Below are 19,760 nucleotides of genomic sequence, written 5' to 3'. Positions count from 1 at the left end.
AGGAGGGCACGAGGCTGCCCAGGACGCAGGCCCGCCCCCGCCCCGTCCGAGCTGGGAAGAACAGCTGGGATGGACTCGGGAGCAGCTCTGCGAGGGGATCGGGAATGGCAGCGCCGAAGGATGCGCCAGCCCAGCTCCGCAGGATGGGTTTCCCCGGCTCCTGGGTTTGGCTGAAGCAGCGGCGTGGGGCGGCCCGAATCCAGATGTTGCCCGGGGAATCCTCCCGGATGTTCCATGGAAGCTGAACGGGGGAAGATGCCGGGCAGAGAGCGGCTCTTCACCCAGGAGCCGGGGGCGGGCGCCTTCCTGGGCAGCTTTACAAGAGGAGCGGACGGATTCACGGAGGACACAAGGCTCTCAGGGGCTGCAGGTCGGAGACAGTTTGCCTCTGAATCCCAGGGAGGCAAAGGGCTGCTGCGCTCAGGTCCAGCTTCTTCCCGGCTTCCCACAGGCTGCTGAGAGAAAAGGATGCTGATCCAGCCAGCTGTTGCCTTCTTGATCCCCATTGTCCTTGGCTGGGTGGGAAAGAAAAGAGCTGGGGCCCCACAACATCTGGAATAGGCTTCCCCGACCTGGCACCCTCAATAAATTTTGGACTAGACGCCCTTCACGATGGTCTCTTTCATCTTGATTTGTTTGCATGGAGATCAGACAATCCCAGACTGCTCTGATTCATTTGTGGGGAAGTTAGATAACAATTGTGCCAAAGCATCACCCCACCCTTCCCAGTACATTTCCCCTTCACTTTCTTTACCGCGAAAAGTCTGGTGTTTTGGAAAAGCGAGTTTGTTGGGAGAGAGCTTCCAACTATAACTGCCCACCTGATTTTGACAGGTGGTGATCTGCATCCTGCTTGAGTCAAGCTGGAAAAACCAAGTGGCTTCCATCCCTATTCCTGATTGCTTGCTATGCTTGCTGGTGAGGGTTGTTTTCCAAAATATATGGAAGGCACCAGGCTGGGGAAGGCTGATCTGGAGCATAGCTGTCAACTTTTCCCTTTTCTTGCGAGGAATCCTATTCGGAATAAGGGAATTTCCCTTTAAAAAAGGGAAACATTGACAGCTATGAACTGGAGGGACACAGGGTCCTTCTTCCTCTGATGTAGACAGAGCTGAGTTAGATGGACCAGCAGTCTGGCTTCCAACATTTGGAGGACACTGTGTTGGCTGCCCTTGATTCAAAACATCTGCAGCCTGCTTTAAAAAGCTCAAGGAAGCTAATAACAACAGGTAATGCTTCTGATAGGGACGCGGGTGGCGCTGTGGGTAAAAGCCTCAGCGCCTAGGACTTGCTGATCGAAAGGTCGGTGGTTCGAATCCCCGCGGCGGGGTGTGCTCCCGTTGTTCGGTCCCAGCGTCTGCCAACCTAGCAGTTCGAAAGCACCCCCGGGTGCAAGTAGATAAATAGGGACCGCTTACTAGCGGGAAGGTAAACAGCGTTTCCGTGTGCGGCTCTGGCTCGCCAGAGCAGCGATGTCACGCTGGCCACGTGACCCGGAAGTGTCTCCGGACAGCGCTGGCCCATGGCCTCTTGAGTACGGGCAGGGCCCGTACGGGCAGGGGTACCTTTACCTTTACCTTAATGCTTCTGATGAAGCAGAAGGCAATCCAATAAAGTGTTGTTGTCACACGAACACTCTGACACCACTTTAACAGCATGGCTCCCCACCACCACCAATCCTGGGAACTGTAGTTTCTTAAGGATGCTGAGAGTTGTTAGGATGCCCTTAAGGAACTACAGTTTCCAGGATTCTTGGGGGAAGCCATGCCTGTTAAAAGTCATACAAGAGCGCTTTCAATGTATGGTGTGAGTGACCTTTGGCTTTAAGGTGCCACCACAAGACACTTAGTTATAAAATGAAGCAAAACCAGGCATTAAACATTTGGGCACCTTAAAGTCTGGCAAATTTATTATGGTGTGAAGCCCACTTCATTGGACTTGGACTTCATTGTTAGCAAGGTGTTTTTTTCAGCATTAACTTTCAAGAAAGGCACTTTTATAGCGGAATAAGCTTTCATGAGCTAGAATCAACTTCAACAGATTCATGAAGGATGCTGAAGGTCACACTGATGAAGTGGACTCTGATCTAGGAAAGCTTCGGCCCTCATAAATTTGTTAAGGTACCCCAAAGACCCTGTTGATTTTGCTGCAGTGGGACTGACACAACCCACTAACCTTCTGGAAACTGTAACCAGTAAGTTAATAACAACTGCTTAAAAAACACAAGTGACAAAACGATGAAAAGCAGTAGGCTACAAACACACACAATACAAAGCAGCTATTAAAACAACTCCAGTGCAGTACTAATCATGTGGAGTACTAATCCAGTGCAGTACTAATCACGAAAGGGTTTTTTGTCTTTTGAGCTGCTTCGCAAGACGGTTTTCCCTATGGGCTTGCTTTGCAAGATGGAAACGTCTTGCAAGTTTTTTTCCTTTTTCTTAACACCGTTAATACAGTTGCGACTTGACTTCGAGGAGCAACTCATAGAACGCGGTGCGGTAGCCTTTTTGAGGTTTTTAAAGATTTGGTGATTTTTGAAGCTTTTCCAAAACTTTCCCGACACCGTGCTTCGCAAGACGAAAAAAATCGCAAGACGACAAAACTCGCGGAACGAATTAATTTCGTCTTGCGAGGCACCACTGTATTTGTCATTTTTAGTCAGTAACAGTTATTGCAAAGGAGGGTTGCAATGCACCAAGTAACAATTGAGCAAATAACTCCATGTATTTCTCCCCATATTACAGCCCAAAAAAAACAATAAAAAAATTTTTTTTGTTAGCAATCTATACACAATGACTCCTATGTAATAACACTTCAGCAAAACTCAGGCCAGGAAAACTGTTTACATTACAAAATATAAAAGGATAAGATCATATTAAGCAAGCACAATGAACATAATGGGAATGTGGTACTAAAACATAAATACAGGTGTTAAGCATTCCAAATTCTTACATAATATGAGAGAGGATGCTGTGAATTGTCTTCCTTATTAATATAACTAATAAAAGAGCTCCAGGTAAATGTGTCTGTCTTTGAAGTGCCACATAAAACTATCATTTTGGGGGTTTCTCCATAAATGTGATATATCATACTTTGTGGTACCAGTATGAAATAGTAATTATTAATGTTTAATCAAAAACAAGTCCTATTCAGTTCAATGGGGTTTACTCCCAGGTAAGGAGTTAGGACATCCAGCAATAGTTGAAGCAGTGATGATAAAACAAACATCATCCACCTTCCCCATGATGTGCATAATTTTATAAACTTCTACCGTTGCCTTCTATCAAGATGGCTAGGATGGGGAATACACATCTGGAATGCAACACCTGAATGTTGTTATTATCAGGCACAAAATGGAAGAGAGCTATTCCTAAATCAGTTGTACCCTCTAGTCAAGGAGGCCTATTCATTCAATTTATGAAAGTTGGAAATGCAGTAATTGACTCAAACATCACTTGTGAAAACAGTCACTGTGTATCACAACCTAGTCAGTCATGGTAAGTGAAATGAGCCAACTTCCCCTGAGCTATTCTAAAATCAACAAATTACATGGCTGAGAAGGCAACAAAAATACGCCAGTGTGTTTCCATTAGATTCCATATATATATATATATATATATATATATATATATCACATCCTAGAGATTACCCAGCCTTTGTGCCTTTTAGTAATTTCGCTTTCCCCAGGCAACTTCCTTCACACAACACAGGATAATCTACATCTTGACAGACTAACCTGTTTCAAAAACTCAGGCAGTCTATTACAATATCAGACCCTTACAAAGATGACAATGAAATGTCCATACAATAACTTGGTGAGACTAGATGTTATTACACCCATTTTACAGATGGAGAAATTAATCTGGAACCACACCATACATTTAAAGCACTATTCTACCAACTTAAACTGTCATGGCTTCCCCACCCCAAAGAATCCTGGGAACTATAGTTTGTTAAGGGTGCTGAGAGCTGTAAGGAGAACCCTAAGCTCAGCAGTTCCCAGAGTTCCCTTGGAAGAAGGATTTATTGTTAACCACTCTGGGAACTGTAGCTCTGTTGGGGGAATAAGGATGTTATAACGATCAGACTACTGGGGGTGTGTCTCACGACAGGTGCAAAAGTCTAATCATAGTCCTCTCTGTACTTTTGCGAGTAACCTTTCACCACGTCTTGCTTTGTACCACTCAACTTCACCTTCTGCCCCCTGCTTTACCTTGAATACCCACTTCCTTGTAATAGTGTGTGTTGCTCCCAAAAGCATGTGGGGACATGCAGTAGCCACTGCAGTGTATTTGGAAAGGCCACCATCTCTCAGCATGCACCTTCGTCATCTCCATATGAGAACTGAACTTTCTCTCAGCAGCTGAGTTCTGTTATAGAGTGTCACTAACATTCTTTACACATGTAATCCCTTCCTTTTCTAGGAGGGTTTGAATGTGGTATGTACATCCCTGTGGTCGCTGACGAAAGTTGTGGGTTTCCTCTGAAACTTGTTGCTCTCCATGGCAAGATACTGTACCAGTATTTTCTGAATATCTCCACTGTTTCGCTTTTCTTATTGAGAAAATACACAGCACAGTATCTTGAGAAATCAAATAGTAAGATTAGAATATACTTCTTTTCTTTAGGGAGGGAACCAATGGCATAGCATTGGGGGGCAGCAGGGCTGTGGCCCCGGGTGCACAATTTTGAGGGGGGATGAACCAGGTGCCCCCACACATGCGCTGGCTTCTGTGTGGATACCCATCCTGCCCAGGAATGACTTGGTGGGCCCCATCCCCAATTCCCTATCCTTCCCTTCCTGCTGCTGGGGGTCTCTGGGCCCCAGTCCCAGCCTGGCCTTGCTGCCATGTCCCCGGCACCCTCGCTGAACGGAGGGAGGCGGGCAAGGGGTGACCCCAGTGTAGGCTGGCGCTTCTCTCCCTGGGTGTTGGGGGGGATTTGCCCGTGAAGGGCCACTTCAACCAACCGGCCTCCCCGCTGTGCAGGTGGGCAGGCGGTGCAGTGTGGCCCCACTTGGCAGGGGGTTGCTCTGATGGTGACTGTGGCAAGGGCTAGGCTGGCCCAGCAGGTGCAGGCATGTCCAGCATGTGTGCACCCCAGGCTCCAGCAAACCACATTATGCTGCTGGAGGGCACTCCCTGGATCCCATACAACACTGTAGACTACATCAAGCACTCTGGTGCTTTTCTGTACATGGAAGAAAAGAATGCTTAACACTTTCTTCAGTGATGCAACTTAGAAACTTTATTGTGGCTGGTGAACTCTGGGCCTTCTTGCAAGCTCCTTGTGTTACAATTCCACAATGGCTTTGATCTCTCTGTTGCCAAATCTTCTGTGCCAAACTTCTGGATCTGCTTCAAGCTTCTGGCATGAATGTGCCCCATTTGCAGTCTGGGGTTCTGAAAGATTAGTATCGTATACACCATCAATCAAACATGCTTCAGCATATAATTCACCATCTCTGGCTGCCCCATCAACTTTTCCCTTTTCCTGCGAGGAATTCTATTTGGAATAAGGGAATTTCCCTTTAAAAACCTTTAGGTTTCTAATAAATATCATATTTTTTTTAGAAAAAAAGGGAAACGTTGACAGCTATGATCTCTGGTCACCTGGCATTTTACATTTTCAAATTGTACAGAGAAATCTATTCTGTCCAAAATGGACACACTAATCATGTTGCGATTCAACTGTAGGACATACAGTACCGGTTCCACAAGAGACACCCAGTGAAAATGAAACCTTAATAAAGAAATGGCAGCAGCAGAAAAATCTAGCTGTGTCCATCATTCTGGACAATATTTAGATACTCAAATGGTTCACACTAAGACAGGTGAAACAGCTGCAAGTGCTCTCACTGTGCCTGGGTGAGAGATTTATTTAGATTAAAGCTTGAATCCAAAAAGGACTGTAGCAGTCACGTGATAGACTTCCTATCCATTACTGAAAAGCTAGAACATACTTAATACAAACTGGATGATACATTCCATAATTCCCCTAACTAAAAATCCAGCTTCTAAGCACCTTTTCCATTGGTTGAAATTGTTTTCAGTAAGCTTAGGTAAATTGGGGCTTTCCTCTGCAATGGAACCCTTGCTATCCATCTTAAAATAAAAAATGCCAAAAGTCATACAAAGAAATATTTTTCAAAAAGTACACTAGAAAAAATGGAAAAACCATTACAAAATCCAAAACACACACAAAATAAATAGCCTTTCCCCTACTTGCTGGGTTGCACAGGAAGGGTTTTTCTCTGGTGCTGTGAGGCTAAGAAAAAAATATATCTTTTGCAGTTTACAACTCAAGCCTCAAAATCCATTCAAAAGCTGAAAAACTATTTAATATATCTGGAAATTATTCCTAAACTGGGCCCATAACCTTATGATGGAATTAGTAAGAGGATATATTAATTATATTCAATCCTGTACAGACCCATGTATGGTTTGTTTCACTCTTCAAGGGGGTAGAGGGTGGTGATCTGCTTCACACAGCTGAATAGTAAAGGTTTAATACCTTTTCCCTGTGCTTCATTTATCTGCCCAAGGATGGGACTTAATACACTGTTCCTGGGGCACTGCTGCTCCAGCTGCTGCAAGTAACAGTATCATTAAGGTTTTAGGTACCATTTGCTAAAGTGGGACTTGCTTCAGAGTAAACATGTATAGGATCAAACTGTTAGCAATCTTTAAAGGGTGCAGGTTAAGTGGAATCCAATCCATGAAAGATTATTTCACATTTATAGCCCTGAGAGGCTCTCAAAAGTGGTTTCTAAAAGATTCTCAAAATAAAATTGCCCTCAAATATAGTACACTAACAGAAATGGATCCAATATTATTCAGGCAGCATTTTCAGCAGCTCTACCAAACATCAGCTCTCACCAACCCCAGTTAACTGCCCATGGTGGAAGAAGCCTTCAGGCTTCTCCAGGCAACCTATTCATTGAGTGTCCATCCTCATTTGCTTGCACAAAGCTTATGCAGAGGTTAGATTAGATCAGGTCTTTATTCAGCATGAATTCCGATTTGTCTGTGAAGAGGACATGAACATTAATCCTACAACCACCCTAATTTGCTTGAGGGTGTTATGTCTTCCCATTAGTGCACTTTCTAATTTAGATTAAAGCAGCATTTAATTTAGATTAAAGCAGCATTTAATTTAGATTAAAGCAGCAATCGGAGGGTGAATTTAACTATCATAATGTGCAACTACAAGTCTGTACATATACCAGGACAGGCTGTTTGTTGTTGGATAATTTGCTATTTCAGTGTTGTTACTGTAATCTGAATAAATGAATATATAATATCTTGCACTGCAGGGGGTTGGGCTAGATGACCCTCGTGGTCCCTTCCCAGTCTGCGATTCTGTAATATAAACAAGAGGCTGGAAGGCCCTCGCTGAAGTCACCCCTGGCGCCCTCCCTTGGCCAGACAATCTAGAAGCAGCGAGGAATGTCCTCCCTCGGCCCCCGTCGCTTCGCCCATAAACTGCGCCAAGCACGCGGATTGGCCTCGCGGGGCCGCCGTCCGCTTCCCTTTCCTCGCCTCCCCGCCCAATCAAGGCGCGCCTCGCAGCCAGGCGCCGCCCCGTCGCTCCCTCGAGGGCCGCCGCCATCCCCCCCCGCCCCCCGCAGGCCGTACGTGGCATCGGGCCGCGTCTCCGACCTATGAGCGAGGGCCCCGTGCGCCGGAAGGGGCGGGGCGTGGGCCGGAAGCTGCCCCTCCGCCGAAGCCCATTTGCTCTGCGGGCTTGGCAGGCGCCGGAGCGCAGCGCGCGAGCCCGTCGGCCCTCTTCCCCCTCCCCTCGCCTGGCCTCGCTCGCTTCCAGCCTCCCCTCGACGCCGCCGCCGCCATGTCGCCGGTGCGGGCGGTGCTGGCGCTGCTGGCCGCGCTCTCGGCCCCGGCGGCCGGCTACTTCGTCAGCATCGACGCGCACGCCGAGGAGTGTTTCCTGGAGCGGGTCCCGTCCGGCACCAAGATGGGCCTCATCTTCGAAGTGGCCGAGGGAGGCTTCCTCGACATCGACGTGGAGGCGAGTCTGGCGCGGGGGGGTCGGCGAGGGAGGGCCGGGAGGGCCGTGCAGGGCGCGGCGAAGAGGGGCCTGGGCTCGGTTTGTGCCGGGGCTTAGCCTCGCTGGCATTCTCTCCCGCCCCGCACCCATTAGCACGAGGGGGCTACGCTAGAGGAGGCACTAGAACAAGCTCTCTCTCTAAAGGAGAGCTCAACAGCTCAGGTTTTACGCATTTTAGAGTGCTCTCTTTTGAAAGAACAAAAGGGGGGGTTGAGTCAGTTTTAAACTTACTACACAGAAACCCATTCCTTCACTAGTACAAGTGCCACATAATACTCGTTCCGCATTCGTAATTACCTGGCAGCACCAGCACTTGGGAACTCCCTGCCTATTGAGATCAAGCAGGCAACTTCACTGTACTCTTTTGGGCGCCTGCTAAGATCATTTCTGTTCAGGCAGCATTTAGGGATTATGAAAATGGTAGTGTGAAGGTATTGCAGTGGGGTACAGGTTCCTCTTGCCTGCTGTTAGAAGAGGACCTGTACAGGGAGGTAAGTTGCAGTCGGCTGCCCTGGGCGGTGTGAGCCATGAGAAGGTGAAGAAGAGGGCTTACGAAAGCCCCCGTCGTGGGGGTTGGAAGTGGCTTGTGTCAGGGTTTACTCTTGCTGGCGTACATAGGGAGCAGCTGCTCCTAAATGATGCTCTGCACATGATCTGTACTATAGCTCCCTGTCTTCCCAAACATTGGCTGTGCTGGCTGAGGCTGACAGGAGTTTTAGTTCGTAACGTCTAGAGGTCAACAGGTTGGGGAAAGTTGAGAGAGAGTATATTTATGTGTCCTTTAATCACGTGCAGACTGCACAGTGAATTCCTCTCACCAGAAGAGTGTTGATGGCTTTGGAGCAGAGGATTGTCAGTCCTTGAATATGTAAAGTGCAGCATATGCTAAAAGGGAAGGCCTGCAGGTTCAGGCCAAAGGGGGCACCAACCCACCACCACGCCCTCATCTCAACCCCCCCCCCCCCATCAACAGGGTATTTTTGGAAAGCCCAGCAGAAAGAGCACCCAGAGAAAGAGAGAGAGAATCAGAATTGTAGAGTTGGAAGAGACCCTTAGGGTCATCTAGTTCAACCCCCAAGGGGTGTGCACAGCTAGGGAAGGACTGTTTTAGATCAGAGGGTATAAGTCTGAGATAGCCTTGAGCCTTAAGTGTGCCTGTTTCTGTGTACCTTTTCTCTCTCACACTCCAGGGTTTAAACATCAAATGTGGAGGTTGGCTCTGTTGAATGGAGGGAGGGGGTAGTGGACAGCTTGGAAAGGGAGGGCCTGGGTGTCTTTCTCTTAATGTTATTGTTTTGTTTATTATACTCTTGAAGTGCTTTTCCAACTTAGAATTGGACACAGAAAATGTAAAAGGCTGAAAATCCAGAGTTGAATCCCTGTAGTCATAGAGGCTTGATGGAAATCAGCAAATTGCCTTGCTGTATTTGGAATGGGAGGGGTTTTCAGCTAGAGGGAGAGACTGAGGCAGAACAATGGAGGATTTTAGAGTACTGTGTGAATGAAGTTAAGAACGGACCTCCGGAACGAATTAAGTTCTTAACCCAAGGTACCACTGTACTGTACAGTGGTACCTGGATTAATTACTTAATTCGTTCCGGAGGTCTGTTCTTAACCTGAAACTGTTCTTAACCTGAAGCACAATTTCTCCTTTTCATCCTGAAGCAAAGTTCTTAACCCGAGGTACTATTTCTGGGTTAGTGGAGTCTGTTACCTGAAGCGTATGTAACCCAAGGTACCACTGTATTCCATCAGGTTAAATTACACAATGCTCCCCGACTTTTGTTCGTGCCGGTGTAGTTGCAGAAAGCAGCTCAGACAGGCACACTGGCCCTCAGAAGCCTTGTTTTTGAAACCCTCTCCATCATTCTAAACACAGTTTGCTCCCCCCCCTTTGCATTCTTAAAAAAATTCCACATTGGAGTATAAACTCGTGTAGCTGTGTGAATCAGTATAATGGACAAGGTTGCTGCAGTTGGGGTTTTCATGTTTGCAAGCTTCCCTATCTTTTAGTTTAGTTTAGTTTAAAGGAAATTAGCACAGTAGTGAGTAGGTTGGGCTAAAGGTTTAATTCCTGTTGTGTTAGTTTTAATTTGCTGGGAGGTGTTTTTTTTAATAAAAAGATTTATTGTTTTCATTTATAAAACAAAAATGAACCCTCACCCCCCTGCTGCCCCGAGTACAGTTTATGATAAGTAAAACAATAGAGGAGGGAGTGTGCGTATTTTAATGTGGAGGAACTTTTTAAAATGGCATCACTCACCCACAGCCAGAAGTGGCATAGTTTGTTCTCCCTCCTTTTTCTTCTGCTACATGAGTAGATAAGATCTGTTGCTCATGTGGTGAAGCAAGCTCAGAGTCGGAGGATAGAGGGAACATGATGCAATGCCCTGGGTAAGAAAGGCCTGGAGAGAAATGCTTCTCTGGTGCCTACTGCAGGGTGCTTCATCAAGCACAGGTAAGATCCTTGTGTTCAGTGCTACAGGTTGCACAACAACTGCACGTGAGATGTAGAGCAAATAAATAAAAATTAAACATTGGTTGGAAGTTAAAATTGATGTCAGCTGAGGCAGCAACCAAAGCTCGATTTGCCACTTCATTTGTACGATGTGTCAGCCAATTACTCCCCAAGGCTTATGTAATTTATTGATGGGAATGATGCATAAGGTGGTGAAAAGTAAAGGTTTTCCTTCTCGTTTCCAGATAATGGGGCCTGATAACAAAGTCATCTACAAAGGAGACAGAGAGTCCAATGGGAAGTACACCTTTGCTGCTCACATGGATGGAACATACAAGTTTTGCTTCAGCAACAAAATGTCCACCATGACTCCAAAGATAGTGATGTTCACTATTGACATTGGTGAAGCTCCAAAGGGGCAAGATATGGAGACAGAAGGTGAGGGCGAATCCCGGAAACAAAATGGCACCTTTCACCCAGGTTCTTCTCCTATATGTTATTGTCCTTCCCCTGCGTCTCTGTTTTCCAGATACTGTTCTATGGGCTTCAGAATTCCAAACACATTCTCTCCTGGATTTAAATGCTTCATAATATAACTTATTAGCTCTTTTTGCTATGTGATTGACATGGATCAAGGAAATACAAGGGGTATTTAATTAAATGATCTCTTTCCGCCCCATCAATTTGAAAAAGAAATATGGGTAATCTTGTGGCTTGAAGTCCCTAAAAGGGGATGTCTTAGAATTGTACATAATTCTTCAGCTTTCTGCAGAGCAGCGCTCTAAAGACTGGTTGGTTGGTGCCAGAACATTTGAGTCAGGTAGCTGGTAGCTTTTCTCCCACCTCTCACTGTGGTTTCTTCATACCTCTCTCCCTGTGACATTTGCAGCCTTACCCTCATTTCGCCCATCATGTGTTTTGATGTATTCACCTTTGCTTACTAGACTTGCTCAGCATCTTCCTGCATATTTGTTCATTTCTCATGCCTTTTTTTTAGGTGGTGGAGATAACTGGGATGGTATGTGCAATGCTTTTAAGAAGCTTGCTAGTCCCCCTGCATCGCTTCTCATAATCTGCTACATAATCTGCTAGTGCCTATTGGGGCCATTCTTTGTGTGACTCCCTTCTAATATGCAATGATTACCACAACGGTATTGCACTCAGGTCTGAGTGTGAGCAGTTCCTGCCACTTTGAAGTCCTTCAACCATTAAGATCCAAATTGCTACTGTAGGCTTTTTTCTCTTTCCTATCCCCATTCCCTATCTGAACAGCAGTCTTCTCTAATACCAAATCTGGAACTGCTTTTAAAACTGGTTTCTCATTCAGTTGTGGAGGATTCTGTTTGAGAAATGCAAGTATAAACACTCAGACCAAGTTGCATGGCTTGGATCATGACCGTGGTTCTCAGCTGTGAGGTAGGCTGGCCTAAGGAGGTATGGCTAATTGTCAGGAAACGTGCACACTCCTATACTTTTTCTCTCTTCTGCCCTCACATCCTGTTATTTTGTATGCCTCTTGAGGAGGCCCATTGACCCTTCACCCCAGCTTTAAAAATTCATAGTTTCCTTCTTGTCCTTCATGTCATTACTGGTCTCCTGCTGCCAGTGTTAAGGACAAAAACTGCAAGGATGGATATTGGCTGGGCCTCTCATCGTCATAAGTATCCATCACCCAGATCAAGCAGGATGTTGGACTAAATGACCTAAAGACCCCTTCCAGTTTTCTGGTCCTTTTGTGCTGTCCCAGCTACTACTACCAGTAGCCTGAGTATCCACACACAAAACTCTTGACAGATTGAAATCATTTTGAGAGGGAGATCGTTGTCTGAAGACCACCACTTAACACGCATGTGTGGGTGTTGGCATGTTTAAAAGTGTGCATAAGAGTGGTCTTACTAATAGGGCACCCATATTGCATTACTTGTGTGATTTGCCTTGGACCTGAAGGTCTTGATGTAAAGTTTGAGGATTTCCTTTGTATTTCCCATTGTTCTTCTCTCACTTTATACCAGTTTATCCCTCTAGAAAGAATTCTGCCTTTTTGTGCTAACTAAACACCATGAAGGCAAAGTAATTCATGCCAGTATTTCTCAAAGTGGGTCAACTAAGCTGCTAGGTGTGAGAAGAGTGTGTTTCTGTGTGAGTGAGAGGGAGGGAAGGTCTCTCTGTAAAAGTTTTTCACTCCCTAACAGAGATTCTGTTTGAATGGGATTCTACAAAACTACAAAGTCACCAGGTACTGTATTTCTGTTCAAGGTTGTTGGCTTGCTCATTGAAATCTCTGCACCTGTCCTATTCTCAATCCCAGCATTAAGCTTCTGTGAAATACTGTAGTTTTGTAAGTTTGCTTTCCAGGCATAGTTTGCATGAGACCCCCACCTTGCTGAAGCAAAGGAGATCTGGGTCTGGTCAGTGGCAGGATGGGAGGTTGCTTGGGAACCCCATATGTGAGTTGCCTTGACTTCTCTTGTTGGGAAAAGAGCAGGATATAAATGTAGTAGGTTTCAAGTAGAAACTGCTTTTCATTCCCTTGTCATACTTTATCAGGCAATGCCTGCTTGGTAAATGGTTCTTTCAATGATCAAATAAATGATTAGGTCCTTGATTCGAGGTGCCTCTTCTGCAGTTTGCCAGGAGGGGTGGTGGTCACATAACGTTGCCTCAACTCCCTGGCCATAAAGGGACCCAGCCGTAGATGAAGGGAATTGCTTTAAGGCTGAGATTAGGTGAGAGGAGGCCACACCGGGTCCCAAGCAGCTGTCAGAACAGGGATCAGAGATAACAGGTGTCGCTGGAGCAGTGGTGATACAGCAGAGCCGCTCTTCAAAGGGACATGCTGCTGAGCAAGACCCCTTTCTGCATTTTTTGGGGGGGGTACGGGGGGTTACTGGGAATAGACTCCGTATGCGCACACACCCACACCCTAGGTTTTGAATCAGCACACAGAAATATAGAAGACCAGCTTTCTGATAAGTTCTCTGGAGTAGAAGAGAGTAGACTACAAATATGTTTTGAATTTATATGCTGCTAAGAGCATTGCATCAAATGGAAAACACATGACTTAAATAAAACCCGTTAGTAAAACAAAAATCATCACCCTAAAAACACAGCAATTAAAAGGGCAACCCTAACCATGTCTATTCAGAAGTAAGTCCTATTGAATTTAATGGGTTGTCTTATACCTAGGATTGCAGCCTGACAGCCAGTTCAGTAGAATAGTGGAAGGGGACTTTTACCCCCTCCAAGCCCCAGAGAATAAGAGATTAGGAAGAAAAGACTAAGCAGTAAACCCCACAGAAATCTGGAGTGGAGTCCCTAAGATGGTTGGTGGCACTTTGTACGCCTCTTTATGGCAGCTCCTGCAGCCAAGCTGGTGCCAGACATCTTGTTTTGCTTTCCTTTGGACCACATCAGCAAGACTGAGAGAGGGTCTTGTAATCTGGGCAGCCCAGGCCCTCCATGTATACCACGCAGGCTTCTGCCCTGGAGAAGTCACTTCAGTGCTGCTAACGCAGCAGTTTGCCTTCACCCCCGAAGGTGCACTCCATTGTCTCTTGAGAGAGACAGGCAGATGCCAACCAACCACAGAATATGTTAGTGCAGCCATATGTGACTTATAGAACAGAACTCTGTATGTATAACAAAGTTATTTACCTTGGTTATTTAAAGCATCTTAGTTGTAATGCTATGAAAGCAGTTCTTGCCCGAGGTATGGATGTTGGAATGAATACCCAGGTAAAGGGAATTTTTGTGCCTGGTTAAAAAACATCAACCCTTCCCCAAGATGTGCAGTGGTTGGCTGTGAAGACTTTGGTCTTATATGCCACTGTTGCTGGGTTTCGTTGCTTACATCACAAATCTGATGTCTTGTGATCCATCTGCAGCTCATCAGAACAAGCTAGAAGAGATGATTAATGAATTAGCGGTGGCCATGACCGCTGTCAAGCATGAACAGGAATACATGGAAGTCCGTGAAAGGATACACCGAGCAAGTAAGTGGTTTTGGTTGGCATGTGCAGGTTTCCTGCATTGCCATCCAGCAAAGCCTTCCATTCCTTGTGGCGTGGGAATTTAGTGGGCTAGTGGAAGGGTAGCAGATTGCTGCCTCTCCTTTGTCAATCTGCACTTGGTAGAAAGCTGCTCTCTAGAAAATTATCCAAGGGGCTTTAGCAGCCTGTGCTTCTATGCATGTCCTGAAGGAGGCGGCTTCCCCTCCACACCCACAATAGAACTGCAGGCTATAAGAGTTACTATCATCATCATCAAACCTTTTATTGGCATCACATCCAAACATCCAAAACAAATCACTACAGAATTACCACTTCCCCAGTGGCACAAAACATTTGCTAAAAGAAAGGAGGCAGAGCAGTCTGTTGTCACATCTCTAGGTCTCCAGGGAGATTAGGCGTCTGCAGTGTATTTTGACAACAAAAAACCAAATAGAGATATTTAGCCACTAACTTGGTGAGCTCCTGATCATTCCCCAGTAATAGAAAATGTATGACCTCCAACTCTGGTTTCCCTTTGGGGATGCAGAGTTGATCTAGAAATTGCTGGTGGAGATCAGCATATAGTTTACAATTAAGAACCATATGTGTAAGGGTTTCCACCAGGTGGTCTTCACATGGGCAAGTTCTTTCTCCTTCCACCCTGCCTGAGAACCTTCCCCAAATAAGAGTTACTAGCTTCCTATCTACACAGCTGATTTATATGGTGCATCAAAGTGCTTCATGCTCATTATCACTTAATAAGCCCCAACTTGAATACATTTGGGAAGGCCAAGGTAGTGACTTGTCTCCCTGTTCCCCACCACAGAAATCCGGAGAATCAAAAATGTATTTAAAGGAACACTAAAGACTTGAGTTCTTTGGCAGACTTTTAACAACTCCTGCAATGTGATAGAGACTTTGGATACTTTGGAGGACTTTAATGTGGGGAAATTATCGTACGCAGTTGACTTAGATATACTAAGGACCCACCGAGAGGAGGAGGGAAGACCTAAAATTCAGAAGAATCTTGTTTAATTTCTTAATGTGTTAAGTTTGAGATTTATTTTGTAAAACTAATAAAAATAATTTTTAAAAGTTCATGGCAGAGAGATATTTAAATCAATTAAATTTATTAATTGTACCTTAGTAGTCTCTTAGACACTGCTTGCCACTAACTTTCTTCATGCTGCTTCTTAAATGCTGGCATGTTTTTAGAAAAGAGAAAACTTGAAACCTTTTTTGAGAATCCTGTAAAACAAATTGCATAAAACATGGTTGTACTCTCAGGGCACATTTGGGTGTTATTACTTCCTTTGCATCAATAATTATTTCCCCCTGTTTTGCATCACTTAACACTGTTTTTCCTATGTAAGGGCGAGTATCATTCTCAAAGCAGCACTGTAGAAAATGACAACGTATTTACCAAGAACTATGCACTCAAAATAAAGTAGCCAGCCATATTGGAGAAGGAGCTGGCACCTGATGTTGCAACACTAATCAATAGAAGCAAAGGCCCATAATTTTCATGATTTAATATGTGTTTATTAGCATCTTGTAGAAAGGCAAGGAAGTTTGGGCCACTCATATCTCTGGGAATGAGTGCCCAGAAGGCCTAACCTTCTGTACCTGTCTGCTGTACCTCATCTGGCAGGTTGGAAACACAGAACAGGGTTTCAGCTGATGATCCGCGCATGCAGGGTGGGTTTGCATGGGAGGAGGTGATGCTTTGTTTCTCTAGGCTTCAGTGTGTTTAGCTTATTTCATTCCTGTATATTAATCAAGTGTGTTTTTTCCTCCTTTTTTTCACTAGTTAACGACAACACAAATAGCAGAGTGGTCCTCTGGTCATTCTTTGAAGCTCTTGTACTAGTTGCCATGACACTGGGACAAATCTACTATCTGAAGAGGTTTTTTGAAGTCCGGAGAGTTGTTTAATCAAACTTTCCCCCCTTGGCCTCTCTCTCCAGTGATCCCAGATTCTCCATTCACTTCTACAAAACAACTTGGTCACAAAATTCACTTAGTTTTCTTTATCCCTATGTTCTGAACTATAAAACTTGTGTTTTCAGTTTTCTTCTTAGCTTAATTTTATATATCTATGTATCTATAGATACCCTCTCTAGGGAAACATGAGCTGAGAGTTGTACATTGAAATTGGTAAACTTTGTTTCTCACAAGCCAAAGTGAGTTCAACGAAATTGCAAAAGTTTGTTTTTAAACCAGCGCTATTGATCAAGTGAAAATTTTCCTTGATTGTTTTCTGTCTCCCTTTTTTTTGGTAATAGAATACTGTTTTCGTGTAAGGGAAATGGCACAAGGTCCTAAAACACCTTTTAAATGCCTGTGGGGGAGACATTTTTTAATTTGATCAGAGGATTTCCTCTCCGCTTTACCCAGGGGTGGAATTGTGGCATGCGGACAAGCCTGACAGTACTGTCAAGAAAGCATGCCAAGAAAGAAATGGGCATGTTGGTGTTCAAACATACTGAAACCAGTGGATCGCTCTACTAGGGAGTGCTTAGGTGGCTTCTGTAAAGTCTCCTGTACTCCTTCTGTAATTACACTGGCTTGGTCCTGAGGTTCTTAATTAAAGATATGAAAATACAACACAGTTCTTGCCAGTTAACCATGTGTTCTTGTGTGCAAATTTATGAACAGGCAGCCATTTAGGGGGGACTTAGCTACATCTTTTCCTTTTTGCTTACAATCCAAAGCTGCTCCTGTGTTTGGCACTGTTGTAGAACTAGTATTCAGGATGTTGGTTCCTGATGCCAAAGGGTTTTAACAGTGGTGATGGGCGGGCTGGGAGGCGGTGGAAGGGAGGTTATTACCGTGCTACACATCCGATACATGAAAGAAGAAGCGGCTATGCTGCTGTGGTCACAACACCACTCGGATTGCAATCCCCTTTCCTATAACGAAGACTCCTGTGCCTTTTATGTAGCGGGGAGAAATGAAACGGGTGCGGTTTCCCTCCTGCAAGTGCATCTTCCCAAGAGGCTTTTGGGCATTTAATAGCAGCACATAGAAATTTAGCAGGTGCAGCTCCTGTTAACTGCAGCTCCATGATAAAGTGTACCTGTTGAGGTTTTCCTTTTTTGCACTGCTGTTAAAGGAACAGGGGCCTCACTCAGGAAAGGAGTTGGCACTCCCAGTTAGGCTGTATTGAAATCATTTTGTTCATCTTCCTCTCTTTTAAACACACACCAACTTCAGTTTTTGTACCAGCTATTTTTCTTCTTGCTGTCTGGATGATGGGTTTAAAAATCACCATGTCTGTCTCTGGGAGCGGGGTGCTGATCCAAGATTATGTTGTGGCTGATGTATATTGAACTGATGTATATTGGTTGTAATTTTGGGGGTGGGTGGGGTTGGGTTCTTTTCAAGAGTGGGGGAAGCATTCTATCGGTAATGCATAAGAGTTTTGTACCAAATTTAATTTAATTAAAATTTGTTACAAGTTTTCATGGTTCAAGTAAATCTTTTCAGCCTCAGCTAGACACTTAGCAGCTGTCCTTCAAAGGGGTGGCTCTCCCCCCCCCCCCAGTGCAGCTGTCATATGCCAACCCTTGTGTGAGACAAGTTGCATTCTAATGAGAAGATGTACATTTAAAAGTTCTTGATATATGGCCAGATTCGATAAATAAAACACCTTCTTTAAAAAAACAAACCTAGAGCCTGATGCTTGCTTTGCGTCTTTAAGGAGCAATTCTACTCTTTATTCCTTCGTTTTACTGTTTGTTAGCAGCTGCATGTTAAGAGCTTTGTGGGATTATGATAAAAAGCTTACCCAATAACTTCTCGTTTAAAGTATTTCCATTCCCAGAGAATTTAACATCATCTGATGCTTTTTAAGTCTCCCGCTGCAATTTTTATTTATGAGAGAATTTAATCCGTTTTCCATTACTTTCTATGGGAAAGCATGCCTTGGTTTAAGACCACTTTGGTTTAAGACCGGACTCCAGAACGGATTAACCAAGGTACCACTGTAAGGCATTATTTAATGGTACTAAGAGCCATTATAAAATTGGTGAATTAATTGAAAGGTAACAAATTGCTTAGAAACATAAAGAGTAGCTTCCTATTAAAAAGGTCAGTCTATTGACGCTTATATAGTGGGACCTTGGTTTAAGAACAGCTTTGTTTATGAACAACTTGGATTAAGAACGCTGCAAACCCGGAAGTAGGTGTTTTGGTTTGTGAACTTTGCCTTGCATGCAGAACATGTTTCGCTTCCCGTTGAGTGTGTTCCATTTGTAAATTGAGTCCCCTGCTGCTATGGGAAGGCACTTCTTGGTTTAAGAATGCTTTGGTTTAAGAACAGACTTCTGGAACGGATTAAATTCGAAAACCAAGGTACAACTGTATATTGAAATAAGTGTGTTGAATCAAAAGTCTTAACAAAACATCCTTAAACAATGAAAAGGCAACAATCATTTCATTTTCTATACCCTTTCTTTTACACTTGGCTGGGAAACAGGAACATGTATATATTTTCCTTTGTTTTACTTAATGTAAGGTGGAGGTCAAGGGTGGGACAGGGACAAACCTGATACTCAGGTTTCCACCAGAAAAACCTCCCAGTTTGTGACACAAATGAGAAGAAGAGAAAGCGATGCTACTTACAGCCTGCCCATGTCGTCCACAGAAAGATCCCCCCCTCCTATCTGCCACGATCAATCCATTTGTTTCTAAGGTGCTTGGTGGCTCTCTTTTTCTGTTTGCTGTGGGGCTGGGGGGCTTACGGATATCACTACCCTTCCTTCCGCATTCTGTGAATTAAGCAGGGGCATGGATTTGCAAGCATTTGTAACTTCTGCCACATAATTTTCAGGTGGAACTCAAATCGGGAGAGAAAAGGGTAAATGCAGCCTGCTCTTTCCATGTGGGTGGCACATTTCATGGTGCATGCAAGTTTAATGGTGGGACATAACATTAAAGGCAGGCGCGTGGGGGACCTGTCTGGCCTAAGTGGGGAAAGGAACCATCAAATTCGCTTATAAAACCTCTCTGGCATGGGAGCACATGAATTCCAGAGCCATGGGCACATGGGGCACATGAATGCTTCACAGTTTGTTGTTTTTCTGCGGAATGCACATTTGGAAATATGCCCAGTCGACTGCAAAAAGCACATACCTGCTTGTTTCCAAAGGAGTGCTAAAATAAATTAACAAGTCCTCAAAGGCAGGCCTGTTCCAGTCCCCACCTCAGATACAGTGGTGCCTCGCAAGACGAAATTAATT

At 44.7% G+C, this 19,760-nt stretch overlaps 1 protein-coding gene across 2 annotated transcripts; it reads left to right on the top strand.

The window, feature by feature from the left end:
- Window positions 1-7,725: 7,725 nt before the first annotated feature.
- TMED2 (transmembrane p24 trafficking protein 2) lies at window positions 7,726-18,187 on the top strand. Of its 2 annotated transcripts, XM_028709623.2 has the most exons (5): window positions 7,726-8,031; window positions 10,774-10,966; window positions 11,526-11,546; window positions 14,413-14,520; window positions 16,328-18,187. In XM_028709623.2, exons 1-5 carry the CDS (start codon window positions 7,852-7,854, stop codon window positions 16,450-16,452), a joined length of 627 nt encoding a protein of 208 aa, XP_028565456.1. In that variant the 5' UTR covers window positions 7,726-7,851; the 3' UTR covers window positions 16,453-18,187. The 2 variants fall into 2 exon arrangements, with proteins under 2 accessions (XP_028565456.1, XP_028565455.1); XM_028709622.2 differs by lacking the exon at window positions 11,526-11,546 and having other exon boundaries at window positions 7,734-8,031.
- The last annotated feature ends 1,573 nt before the right edge of the window (window positions 18,188-19,760 follow it).

Source organism: Podarcis muralis, chromosome 16 (genome assembly GCF_964188315.1).
Source record: "Podarcis muralis chromosome 16, rPodMur119.hap1.1, whole genome shotgun sequence".
NCBI classification, from domain to species: Eukaryota; Metazoa; Chordata; class Lepidosauria; order Squamata; family Lacertidae; genus Podarcis; species Podarcis muralis.
The sequence above is the reverse complement of the archived record's forward strand: the minus strand, read 5'-3'. Positions and strand labels throughout refer to the sequence as shown.

Excerpts from the sequence above, each read along its gene's own strand:
- TMED2 (XM_028709623.2), top strand. The coding sequence starts at position 7,852 with ATGTCGCCGGTGCGGGCGGTGCTGGCGCTGCTGGCCGCGCTCTCGGCC. Across the intron at positions 10,967-11,525 it reads GCAAGATATGGAGACAGAAG|GTGGTGGAGATAACTGGGAT; the intron begins GTGAGGGCGAAT and ends CCTTTTTTTTAG. Across the intron at positions 11,547-14,412 it reads TGGTGGAGATAACTGGGATG|CTCATCAGAACAAGCTAGAA; the intron begins GTATGTGCAATG and ends ATCCATCTGCAG.